Here is a 13614-nt window from a genome sequence, read left to right on the forward strand (position 1 = left end):
TTCTGAAAATAACAGTATGCAAAAAAAAAGTAGGTGAGAAATACCCGGATGGTCTACTGCTTCTGCCGAGATTTGTGAGTGTGCACTGGATGGACACTACTATTTCCCATGATGCCACGGGAGCTGAGCAACGGTCAATTTTCAAAAGTAAATCTAATAAAAATACCAGAAAACTTTAAGGCTTCAATGTCTACGTCAAAGTCTGTTTACGGAAGTCGTGCCACTCGGCGGCCATGTTTGCAATGCCTCTGGGCAGCTATTTACGGCATAGCAAGTCCACAGTCCTATCTACTTGAATGGGGGAAGGCAGATATTTCTAAAATCGCAGGCAATTAAACACCATATTTCCAATTAATAATTAAACATGACATGAACTGTGTCATAACTTTGGTTTGCTAAGCTTAAATTGCGCTAAAAAGCACTGTTTTCGAGGTCGCCTCATCTACTGCGCCTGCGCACAAGCTGTTAAGCGCCTCACGAGAGCCCCGCCCCAGAGAATCGTCAGTCTTTATTGATTAACGATTGGCTCGTTTTACTGGAAGGCGGGACTTCCTTCGCTAGAGCGGCCATATTGAGCGTTGCATTCCTCGCCATTCATTGTAACGGCAGTGGCGCATCTTGTTAATATCAATATCTTTGCCTATGTACAGGTTTTGTCAAAGTGATAGTTCACCCCCCAAAAATATTCTGTCATCATTTACATTTACCCTCTTGTCATTTCAGACCTGTATGACTTTCTTTCTTCCGCAGAACACAAAAGAAGATATTTTTAAAAATGTTGTTAACTGGACACCATCCACTTGCATTGGTTTTGTGTCCATACAATAGAAGTGAATGGGGCCCAGTGCTGCTCGGTTTACCAACTTCCTTCAAAATATTGTATCTATTTTGTGTTTTGCGGAAGAAAGAAAGTCATAAAGGTTTGAAATGACAAGTGGGTGAGTAAATGATGACAGAATTTTTGGGTGAACTATCACTTCAATACATCATAGGTCAAAAAGCCTACGGGGTCACGTGACAATAAAACATGGCGGATACCGTATGTTCGAAATGTATTTATACTACTCCCACTCATACTATATACTGTAGAACATACTGTTCTAATGGTTGATAGGTAGGTACTTATTCAAATGCAGTACGTACTGTTACACCGTGTCTACACGGACTCGACCAGCACGATACGCCACGACAACCGGCTTGTTCTTAATGGGGTTGTTGTGTCACATCGCACCGCATCCAGTATGGACAAAATTGGTTCTAATGCGTTTTATTGTCTTTTGTCGTGTCCGGTGTAGACATGGTGTCACATTATGCAATTTCAGACACAGCACCTTAGCAACCACCCTTAGCAACATAATAAAACATTTTGTTGCTGTTCACAGTTGATCAGGGAATATTTTCTGCAGCGTAAGGAAGACGAAGTGATTTTACTTCATGAAAGTTGCATTTATACATGTTTTTGGCTTAAATATTTGTATTGTGTGGTAACCGTTTTATAAAAGCATTAAGGTACTTAAGGCTATAGTGCTTTTATTGTCAATTAATCATGGCTGAAGGGGTGCTTACATATATCAACCACAGTATTACTACAGTTTTAGTCATCCTATCCGCAGCAAAAGTTTCCTTGTATCTCTACAGTCGTCATATGCCTCATTAAACAATTGTTTACCTTGTTTTATAGTTGAAATGGTTACAATTATCAGTTAATGACCTTTAGATTAAACTGAGACACTATTATAGTACTGACTAATAGTCTGAATTAGGCAAGTCTGCCACCCACACCAGTGTTAAAGCTACATTTGGGGTCTCAGTCCCTCCCTATTGTGTTCATTGTGTCACGGTTGCTAATGGAACAGGGAGGAATGATTAAGAGATGACAAAACTAATAAACCACGGCTCCTACACATACCCAAAAAATCAGTTCAATGACAAACTGCATAAAGTCACTTTGTGATCCATGCATACGGTGGTTGCATGGCATTTTAGTTTTAAGTTCTTTCTTTCTTTCTTTATCTATTTCTTTCATAACATTAAACAACATTGAATAAACTATAATAATCTCAACGTAAACCTTCAACTGCGTTCCACTTTCATTAAATGTGATACGCTACCCTTCACTGAGATGTCCCTTATATTATTGCCATTATGTCGAGTTGTCGTGTCCCTCCATGTCTACTTAATGACGTCTACTAGACCGCGGTTCAAGAGCGAGGCCGAGCAGGAGGTGTCCCAGCGGCCTGCCACAAAACAAATTGATTATATAAATGCTGGTCTGCCCGCAGGTGTCTGCACTTTTCCCTGCAGGCAATCTCCTAATGGCTGAGAATCTTGTGTGTCATCGACGCACAGGCGGGGAAGCCCCTGTTAACTGTCACCGCATTTATACCCCCTGTCCATCACATTGATGCCAACCATTGGGCTGGAACCGACCCCCTACAGTCTCTCTGGGGGGTGTAACGCTGGACAAACATCACGATACAGCAACAGCGGGGGTGACGTAGACCAGGTGGATCATATGTGGGCTTCATAAGAACAGCTGCATTTGGACTTGGGTTGTTTATTTCGGAGACGAGCGAACACCCAGGTGTGTTTTTAAAGGAACAGATCACCTACAAATAAAGATTCTGTCATCGTTTAAGTGTGTCGTTTCCGAACCTGTATGGCTTGCTGTCTTTCGTGGAACACAAAGAAAATGAAAACAGGTGCTGTAAAAGCTTCAAAGAAATCTACAAAAAGCACAAAAATTACTTATTTTCTAAATCGTTTAAAGCCATACAATAGCTTTGTGTGAGAAAATGATGAATACATTTGTTATTTAGAGACACTCTTGCCTTCCATCTCAAATCGCATTCGTACTTTCACGAATTAAAACACATTATAATTGATTGTAGCACTAAAAATGAAGCTAAATCGGAAATGCATGTCATCGTGCGTACGATTTGCAAGCTGAATTTTAGCTTTTGTACGGCTTTCTGTCATATGGACTGCTTTCGTCGTACTTCTTTGTCATTTTTGTAGCTCGACATTCCTCATTCAGTTTTAATGCATGGAAAAGCATAGAAAAATGTGAAGTAATTCCAGCTAATGCTTCCTTTTTGGTTTCTCAAATGAACGTCATGCATTCTCCATACAGTCTTATAAAATGTTAAGAACACCATGATGGACAGTAAATGACTGCTTTTCTATTTTCAGTTTTCACAAAAATTACAATTATTTTTGCATTTACTCCTCATGTCATTCCAAACCTATATGATACAAAAGAAGATATTTTGAAGAATGTTGGTACACAAACAACATGGACCCCCATTGACTTCCATTGTAAGGACTCAAAACTACTGAGACCCAAAATATCTTTTTTTGTGTTCCATTGAAGAAAGACTCATACACAAATCTGAACAATATGAGGGTGAATAAATGACGACATAATTTTTATTTTTGGGTGAACTCTTTAAAGGTCCAGTGTTTGAAATGTAGCGGCATCTAGTGGTGAGGTAGAGAATTGCAACCAATGGCTCACTTCACCCCTCCCTTTGAACCACTACGGTGGCTGACACAGGACTAAGATGTCATCATGTTTTCGCTTTTTTGCTGAAGGAGATGACGTATTTACGAAACACACTCTGTAGAGCAGTTTGTCCGTTTACGGCTACTGTAGAAACAACATGGTGAATTCCATGTAAGGGGACCCGCGATGTATGTAGATAGAAATACCTCATTCTAAGGTAATAAAAACATAACGCTTCATTATGTAAGGTCTTTACACACCTCTGAACACATAGTTATGTATATTATATTGCATTTCTGACAATAGAGCCTCCAAAAAAAATTACACACTGGACCTTTAAGTGAACTAATCCGTTTACAGTTACGGACCTGTAATGCGATGGTTAAATGAGCATCATAATAGTGGTCTATCCAGGTGCATCATGATATATAATATAATGATATGTGGTGTAAAGGCAGGAAAGGATGCTTGGTAATGAGGAGAAGTGAAGGAGGGAGATGTGCCGCAGCGAGTTACTGAGGCTAAGCTAAAGAGATCCAGTGCACTGGAGAGAGGCCGCGTGTCAGCAAGCGTGCCCCAGGCTATAGCACCTGAACGCAGCACACACCCTGCTAATGAGCCTGCCTCTCTGAACCCACCAGAGACCACCCCTGCTCAGCGCACGCTCCACATCTCCCCCTACACACTACCAACACTTTATAAACATCCGCCAGCACGCTACGACTACGCCGCACAACGCGGCAAAAATAAATCAGACAGTCTAAAGCCGGCTAACCTTCATTAAGATTCAACAACAGTCAAAAGTGTCATAAAGCTTTAAAGTTTTCTTTCTCCCCCTCTACTTTTCACGAGATTACGCCGCCGTGTCAGGCGAGTCCGACGAACGCGCGATCGTGTATAATTACAAGCAAATTACATTCATTACCATAATTTACATCTCATCACCAATCCAATTATTAGTTGCCCTGACCTCTGCAGAATGTTTTTTATATATATTTTTTTAATAATCAAACGTAAAAGAGGAGGTCTCATTTCCACTTTCCCACTTTGAAGAACAATCAATGCAAATTCCACAGACTCAAACTCTGAATATGCGTGATTATACACGTCATCAGACGGGCTCAAGGGCCATCGCCACACAACTGCAGCTGGGATTTTTTTTCACGTTATTGCTGTGAGTAACATGCTCATCTCCGTTCTCCTAGGGTTTTTAGTCTGTTTTTTTGTGGGAAGTTGTCACGAACAGCCTTGACTATTTATCTATCATCAATATAAGACGGGGAGAAAAACTGATGAGGAGAGGTAGCTATGTAATCAAGCTGGTCATCGAGGGCAAACTCTGTGATTCAGAGTCTTGTTCGAGATTGGAAATAGCCTATCAGCCCACTAGGCTTGAAAAAGATGAAAAGGCTTGAGAAAAAAATTAGAAATACTTTTGTAAATGTCTTGCAGTGTGACATGCATCTATAGTAAAGCTTTTTAAACAACAGTTTGCTTATTAATGTATAATGCACGCTGCTTTTATGACCTTTTTTATTCAATTTAGAGACTTTATATATATTTTAAACACAGTCTCAGGGTAATAGTGACGCAGTCAGTTAAATTAATTTATTTGGTTGATTTACTGTTTTCTACAAACAAACATCCTACATAATGTAAAGAACGTGCTGTATATAACATAAAATATCATCTTAAATTAATTCAATTTAAATCAGTTAAATTAATGGTTAAAATCAAACTTTGATGCTTGTTATTTCAAAATTAGGTTTTGAGGCTGGTTTTCACAGACTGGGTCACAATTCATAACTATTTAACGAGGTGGCTAATTTGTATATATCTTATTCATTGTGCACTCTCATTCGTATGATAAATAAGCTTTCCATTGGTGTATGGTTTGTTAGGAGAGGACAATATTTGGCCGAGATACAACTATTTGAAAATCTGGAATCTGAGGGTGCAAAAAAATCTAAATATTGAGAAAATCGCCTTTAAAGTTGTCAATCAAAGGCATAGTAGGGGGTTTGTTTTAACGTTCTCTATTTGGCTTACCGCTGTAATGACGTTGTAAAGAGTATATGAACCCAAAAGTAGAAATTCTAAGCTTTATATAGATACCAAACTTGAGTGGGTAATTCCCAAAGAGCGGGCAGCAGCGAGTGAAGTTTGTAGGCATGTTTCCGGCCATTTTGTTTCCCATTTTGCTGCATTCACTCACAAAAATCCATGAACATGATCTTTCCTAATATCCTAATGATTTTTGGCATAAATTTTAATTTATAATTTTGATCCACACAATGTTTTGTTGGCTATTGCTACAAATATACCCGCGCTACTTGTGATTGGTTTTGAGGTCCTGTGTCACATTCAGAATACTGAAATTGTATTTTTGTTCATATATTTTTAAATATTGAAATTATTGATTTTATTGATACTATGTTTTAATATTTTGCCCAAAAAAGCACAGGACGTTCAACGTTCAATGACATGGCCTTAGTAAGCATTACAGCTATCAAGATTCTCTTTACACAGAATGTTCTTTATGTTGTATTTTATGTAGAAAACAGTAAAACGTCTTCAGCGGAGTTTTCACCCAGGCAGGCGCATGTACACTTTCATATGTTTTTTTTTATCTCATTTAAAACAAATTTAGCCAAGAATCTAAATTTGAATAAAAAAATCATTTAAAATGTTCATTGCCAGCTCAACAACCACATAATAACTGACACGCTGGCCTGTGCAATATCAAAAATAAAAGAGTACATTTCTATAGAACAGACGGTGCATTACAGAAAAACTGTACATTGAATAAAACTAAGACAAATACAATATGACACAAAACACCAGTACATAGTACCTATGCAAAGTAATTGACTAGTCTAACTGTAAACTGTGTAGCAAATTAATAAAGTAAACAGATTTCAATATGGCTCATCCATCAGATTCAGAACAAGAACAATCCATTTACAAAGTGATATTTCTGCAAAACCACAATCTATCCGCATGAAAGGTATAGCTACTGAGATCACAAGAGGAACATATTTTGGATCGGTGTATTTTTGTGGTGAGTGATACACAACACACAAACACACACATGCACACACATATTTCGAGAAGAATAGACCTCACGCTGGCAGCATTCATGTGAAAGAGGGAATTCACACATTGGGTGTGCTCGACTCCAGCACTCCCTCTGTGCCAGCTTTGAGCCTACAACAATAAATAAAAGCAACGGTTCAAACCGAAAAGCCTGCTAACATGGGAACACATTCACCTCTATTACTTTCAGCGTGTGCTCGTATGTGTTCTTCAAAGAGATTAAGAGAGGCGACACATTGGTTTCTACACAAGCTTTATCAGAAAATTTGAAACTGATCCACGTTCTCCAAAGCTTTATTCTTTAGTCGAACACAAAATCAGGACTAACTAATATATATTCAAATGAGGTTGTGTGTGTGTGTGAAGCTCAGAGCGGTCTGAACTGTCACTGTTAATCATAGCTGTAGACTTTCTTCTCTCCACACCTGAACGAATGCGTCTCGCTGGTCAGTAGCTGAAGTTCCCCTGACAATTTCACCTGCCCACTTCAACCCGCCTTCCTGTCAAGGTCAGTCCCCGTACGTCCAGTGTCAAACACAACCTAACAGAGCACACGATGTGTTCTCAGAGCTGACAACTTCAGTGTAACTCTCTCTCTCTCTTTCCTGAAACATCAGATTTATGACTGAGCAAGAGATTCTCAAAGGAATTTCAAAAATAGATTTAGGAGAAGGCAAAGATTCAACATGACGTTTTTGACACGTTCTCACAACTTTTATACTATTAGTTGCTTTTAAATTAAACTAGATTTGAGTTGTTGGATATCAGAGTTCAGCTTGTTGGTTGGTGTGAAGCTGTTTGATGAATTTGGATGAAATATAGGAGTCTGGGAAGTAATACAGACATCGGCTTTAATAAAATAATCCCAGCATACACAGAACGTTCCCCTAACGTTATTTTTTGGCAGTGGAGGACTGACCGGTAGGACATTCTGTCAAAGTCCAGAAAGACCGTCACACCGATGGCCTACGGCCGTCACCAGGGACGGACTGCCCATCTGGAGTACCGGAACTTTTCCCGGTGGGCCGCTAATGTATGGGGCCGGAATGGACTTTGGCCGGATTTATTATTCCCCCCTCCACAGAAATGGTGGAGGGCCGATGTGGGCCGAATAATCCAGGGCCGATTTTGCTTCTTAGTCCACCCCTGGTTTTTGGTTCCCAGAACGTTCTGAGAAACCAAAACTAACGTTGTATTTCTGTAAAGAAAACGTTCCTGGAGAACCAAATAAACCTCAAGTGTGAAAGCATGTGCAAACGAATGAAAAGGTTTATTTGAGTTGTAACTCACTGCTTCTGAGGGCAGACGGGGTGACCTCGATCTCACTCGAGTTAAGTTCCCCAGCGCTGAAGAGCTCTGGACTCTGGGTTCCCGTGGAGCTGGCGCTGGTGCCGTCACCTCCATGATGGGGGTCCTGCTCCTCATAGACCGCCACCAGCTAATGACAGAACAAGACAGTTAGATTATTATACTTTTTATATTATATTTAATAAATGCTGCTTACATTTATTTATTGTGTTTTATAAAATGCTTTCTTGTCTTTCACTAAATGTGACTACGCATGAGAATTTTCCCCACTAAAATGCACTGTGGTGGTGCACCCCAGTGTGGTATAGTCCTAGTATCAGCTGGTAATACAACCTTATGGGGTTTTGATATATAAATACAAAAAAATGTTTTTCATACGTATACACCTGTACTGTGGTATTTACTGTACATGGTCCTCAAAAGTACGTCAAAGCTTAGCATCACTATAAAAACATGGTAATACCTACATTAATATTGATACAATGTTTGTTAAAATTTAAAATATATATATACAGTATATTTAGGAACTATGTAAATTATTAAATCAAATTTGAAGCAAATAAATTACATCTTGCACTATGGCACATGTACAAAGAAAGTCTAAATTAAAGGGTGAAAGCAGGCTTTTCAGAAAATAACTCACTGGCACACGCTCATGTACTATGTACTGCTGCCACGTTCTGAACAAAGGTACAAAATTGCACTGAAACTACCGGGGAGGTTAATTCATCAGCTTTTGTACTGATTTCTGCTGAAATTAACCGTAAAGCAAGGCAATACATGCATTCAGCCGGTCACATGCAGCACGCCAGACCCCGGCAAACACAGAGACGCTGTAAAAGCAGCATGAGTCTGTTTATTCGTAAATCACAGCCTCTCTGGATCGCTTCTGGGTATTTATGCTCAAAACTAGAAGCTAGCAGGCAGATGTGTGACCAGAGAAGTCCAAAGTGCTGGGGTGTACATTTTTCCTATTCTCTTTCTCGCTCTAAATATTGTTTACGATCAGTCATAATTCAAAGTGACTTCTCATTTGTTTATTTGGCCCAATGAAAGCGTGTCAAGTAAATGTTCTTAAAATGATTTGGCCACTGTGTTGACAGACTGCTTCATCACCATGACCACTGTTGGTCTTGCTGGAAAAACCATGTTATTAAAGTCCAAGTGAAATTAAAAATGACTATTCTTATTTTTTCATGAAATATTGCAGCGTTTATTGTAAATAGCTTATCAATGTGGGTTTTTCTTTTTAAAATTCATGTACCCTCATAATCTCCAGTTAAAATCTGAAAATGCACTTCCGCCCTAAAATGACTATCCATCTCAAATGACGTAAATTAAAGCTAAAATACACTACAAGACTTTTTGCTCAGATTTTGCCCAGATTTTCAGTCTGGACTTGTTGCAGAAAGACTGTGCCAGTCTGTAGATTTGATCAGTTAGTGTGTTTTTATCTGAAACTTTCAAAAAGTCTGCAAGTGTATGATGTCTAGTTTAAAAAAAATCTGTTCGGATTTTAAAAGTCTTGTAGTGTATTCCAGCCATTAGACGGCTTGGCCGGAGCATCCCTTTACTACTCCCCTTCAACTGTCAGTCTGCTGCCAGCTTCATTTCAAAATCAATGCAACAGCTGTTTTTACACATCCAATCAATTTGCAGTGAAAAACGCAAGCCACGCCCACTAATTTTCTCCTTTGAAATTCCTTTTTACTCAGAAATGTCAGAATACGGAAGTAAAATCGATCGCAACTTCCGGTTCACAGGGTCTAGGGGTGTAACGGTATGTGTATTCGTACGGAACCGTCACGGGTAACATTCCAAATATAGTAGGAATGATGACTTAATTTGGAATTTTCCCGTGACAGCTCGTGACGGTTCGGTACGAATACGCGTACTGTTACACCCCTAAAGGGGACTTTAAGATTCTCGTATCAATCTTCAAAACAGAAACAGAAGCTGATCAAAGAAAAACTTTGTGTTCATAATTTTCAATAAATACCCAAATGTTCAAAAACAACACAAAAGTTATACTGTATTATGTCTTTAAACCAAATCATTAATTGTAAGATGTCCAAAACAGGTACGTGACCTGATGCAACAGCTATAAAAAGACAAGGCTCATAAATGATGCCAATGATCAGATGTATAAAAGTGTAATTATTGGTCTTCATGATTCGACTCGTGTCTGTATGCTAATGGTGTATTCCACACACGCTCTTTTAACCCTCTTCAGCGTTAGAGAGGCGCCACACAAACATGCTCAGACTCACTTGAGCCTGCACTCGTAATCACACCGGGTATTTGTTTATAAATCACACAGTATTTACAGGGTCTTAAGAGGCTCATCTTTTGCCCTAAATGAACTGAAGCTTCATGAATAGCCTGTAAACAGCAGTTTTAGCGAGTAAATACAAGTGTGTGCTCTCGGAAGAATCCTCACAGGTCAAATCTCTCCTCGCTGGAGAGGAAAACAATGACAAAAACATGAATCATGAGAGGAGGAAATTCCCACTAATACTATTTCATTGAACAGAAGCTTAGGGTTAGCACTGGAAGAGGTGATAAAAGATTAGAATGAGTGAAAGATTAGCAATTTTACCATCCGAATCAAAATCACTAGATATTTTAGAGATCTGTGCACTAGTCTGAACCAGTGGATTAAAGACTGAAAATTAGATGAATTCGAATCATCATTAGAATTGATTAGTCACGATTATTATGTAAGGGATAATGTACAAGCAGCCGGTTGTTATTGCAGAAATAAGCCCGACAGTATTTCGCGATAACAGCCCGCTGCTTGTACATTATCCCGCTTATTACACGCAGGGCCGGCCCAGCCTCTGTTGGTGCCCTAGGCAAGATTTAAGATTGCGCCCCTCCTATACAAAATAAATAAATTAATAAATAAAGATGATTTTTTTTATTCATATTTATTTTAATATAAAATGAATTGTGATTAACATAAATAGAAAGTAAATAAATAACAACTACAAATATTTGTAATTTGTAAAACCGTTTCTAATTATCTTCTCATTGTTTGAAAATAATGTTGCAAATAAAATAAAATGAATGGTTTTCTCAATAATAGGCTACTATGTTTGAATATTAGAGCTCATAAAACAAACACGCGAAACGGGCTGCGAACGTACGTAAATTGCGACTTCCGTGCAAGTTGAAAAAATTCAACTCGGGCGAGAAATTTGCCTTGCGCGAAAATAACGAACTATTCCCGCAAGTAATAAAGAGCAAGGAATGCGACAATGTAAATTGTAGTCTGGGAGTGAGATTAGCTGCACGGATCACACTAGGTGACATAATTAATAACGCGCTAAAATTATGAATTATAATTAAAATCTTCACTCATTTTGGTGCCCCTAGGGATCGGCGGCGCCCCTAGTATTTGCCTACTCTGCCAATGCCCAGGGCCGGCCCTGATTACATGGCTACTTGCCACATGAGAAATAAACTGGACATGAAATGTGAATTTGAAATATTTTATTAGCTCATTTTTACCGAATGCAGACCTTTCACGAGGAAAAACCATTTACTTTCGGTTTTAAGATAACAAACTACGTTCAGATGTCACAAACAGGCAATTTGGTTTAATCATTTGTAAATATAATGTCATATATGTTGTTAAAAGATATATTTACATTTCATTTAAAAAAAACCTGTCAAAATGATTTGCTGCATATCCAGATTACCGTGTGTTATTAGTTTTGAGAGGTTGTTATCTGGAAATAACAAACCTGCAAATGTACAAAGTATATACACATATATTACACATATTTCTTAAATATATGTTTGTGTATTTATATACTGTATACATATACTATACACACACATATTATATAAACACAAATATTTATTTTGGAATCGATTAATCACGATTACTCGCTTTGACAGACATGTTAAACTCACTAGCATTATGTTCAACACACACAGTTAGTGTAAAAAAATGTGCAAAGGCATCAAAAATAAATGTTTTTGCAAAGGTTTAGCAGTTTATTTCATTCAATGTTTTAAACTACTGACTCGAGAGTGTAGGACTATTCATTTTTATTTCTATCTGGTATGGAAGAAAGTCTTCTTTCTCATTTAACCGAAAAGCAATAATAACATGTAAATGACAAATTTGTAATATAATACGTGTTTCTTGTATTTTTTCCCTTGCTCATATTTTTTGGTTTATGGACACAAGATAAGAATGTCCTGCCAGAAACTGTGACTGTTCAGCTGTACTGCTCAGAAATGCTAATGACGGTGAGAAATAAACTGGTGACAAATATTCCAGCAGTCTGATGGCTAATTGCAAAGTGGGATGATGAATAAGAACAAGAACACAGGACAGGACTTAAAAGGTCACGGAGTTGTGTAACACACTTGCAGCTGACAGACAAATGAACTTGAGCTTCCTGGTGAATTTAACTTGAAGCTGTGGTCAGGGTTAAAAATTACGTTTTTGCAGAACTTGCTGACGGACACGGTCACTATAGGAAGATACATGGTGATTTTCTTCCTTATATTTGTTTTGGTGGCGTAATGCTAGTAAAAGTCCACATGTGTGCTGTCACACTAGGAAAAATCTAGATGAACTACAGATGGTAAACCTTCCACTGAGGTAGAAGTCATGAAAAGTCGTTCCAAGAGCCTTGGCATCTGTTTATTGCGCCATAGCAATAAACTGAAATAAGTTTAGCTGAGGTGCTAAAACTATTAACTGGAAATAAATAAAACAAAACCCAAACTGAACTGAAATGAAATAAATGAATCATATACAGCAATAATAAAAAAATGCACATAACAAAATTGTTTCCATTTATTTAGTTTTCACATTAATTGTGATAATTAAACTTAAATTATGGTATTATTTCACATTAATTATGATAGTAAATAATTAAAAAACCAAAAGTACAAAACCTTTAGTACCTCTGGCATGAGCAAGGACTTTTGTTCCTTTTCTGCATTTGAAAACGTTTGTTTCTTTTCTGCGCATGTCAAAAATGCACTTCAAAAGAACATTATAGTACATTCTGAAGTGCATGAGTTGCTGTCTGTTATGAAGTGCAATATCAATATCACTTATTCATATGTTTTTTTTCCGTAAATATTCAAGGTAATTATCCTCATAACATAGTGTAACAAATTTAGCTCAAATTTTTTTTTTTGAGCTTATATCATTAATTACGATATATATCAGTATATTGCAGATAAACAAAAACTGTGCAAATTTTCACATATTTTAAAATTGATTTTCCAATTGCCACTGTCAGAAAATTCTAGACATTTCTGTAGCACAGGGAAGGTGGGATGAAGCAATGATGGGTGACTACGTCTGGGACTTGGTTCGTGAGGACAGTAATAGTCATAAAAGACAAAAACGATCAAATGTACACTTCTGAAGTTTTGGACGACTCATTTTTAGTAACTGTTAAGCTCAGTGTTCTTCCAGTACCTTGTAATTTTGTACCTTGTAATAATACCGTATAATGTATATACAGTATATATCAGAGGTGTGGACTCGAGTCACATGACTTGGACTCGAGTCAGACTCGAGTCATGAATTTGATGACTTTTGACTCGACTTGACAAAATGTAAAGATACTTGCAACTCGACTTGGACTTTAACATCAGTAACTCGTGACTTCACTTGGACTTGAGCCTTTTGACTTGCTACTTTCCCCAAAACCCAAAGATTAAAAAGT

General features: G+C 37.9%; 1 protein-coding gene across 4 annotated transcripts in view; it reads right to left on the reverse strand.

The window, feature by feature from the left end:
- Window positions 1–13614, reverse strand: part of pard3aa (par-3 family cell polarity regulator alpha, a) — a 426846-nt gene that overhangs the window by 270622 nt on the left and 142610 nt on the right. For all 4 annotated transcript variants that reach the window (XM_057322206.1, XM_057322207.1, XM_057322205.1 and 1 more), the window contains one exon: window positions 7892–8039. In XM_057322206.1, the coding sequence (XP_057178189.1) occupies window positions 7892–8039 (148 nt within the window). The remainder of the gene's footprint in view (window positions 1–7891; window positions 8040–13614) is intronic.

This window comes from Triplophysa rosa, linkage group LG23, assembly GCF_024868665.1.
Source record: "Triplophysa rosa linkage group LG23, Trosa_1v2, whole genome shotgun sequence".
Lineage (NCBI taxonomy): Eukaryota > Metazoa > Chordata > Actinopteri > Cypriniformes > Nemacheilidae > Triplophysa > Triplophysa rosa.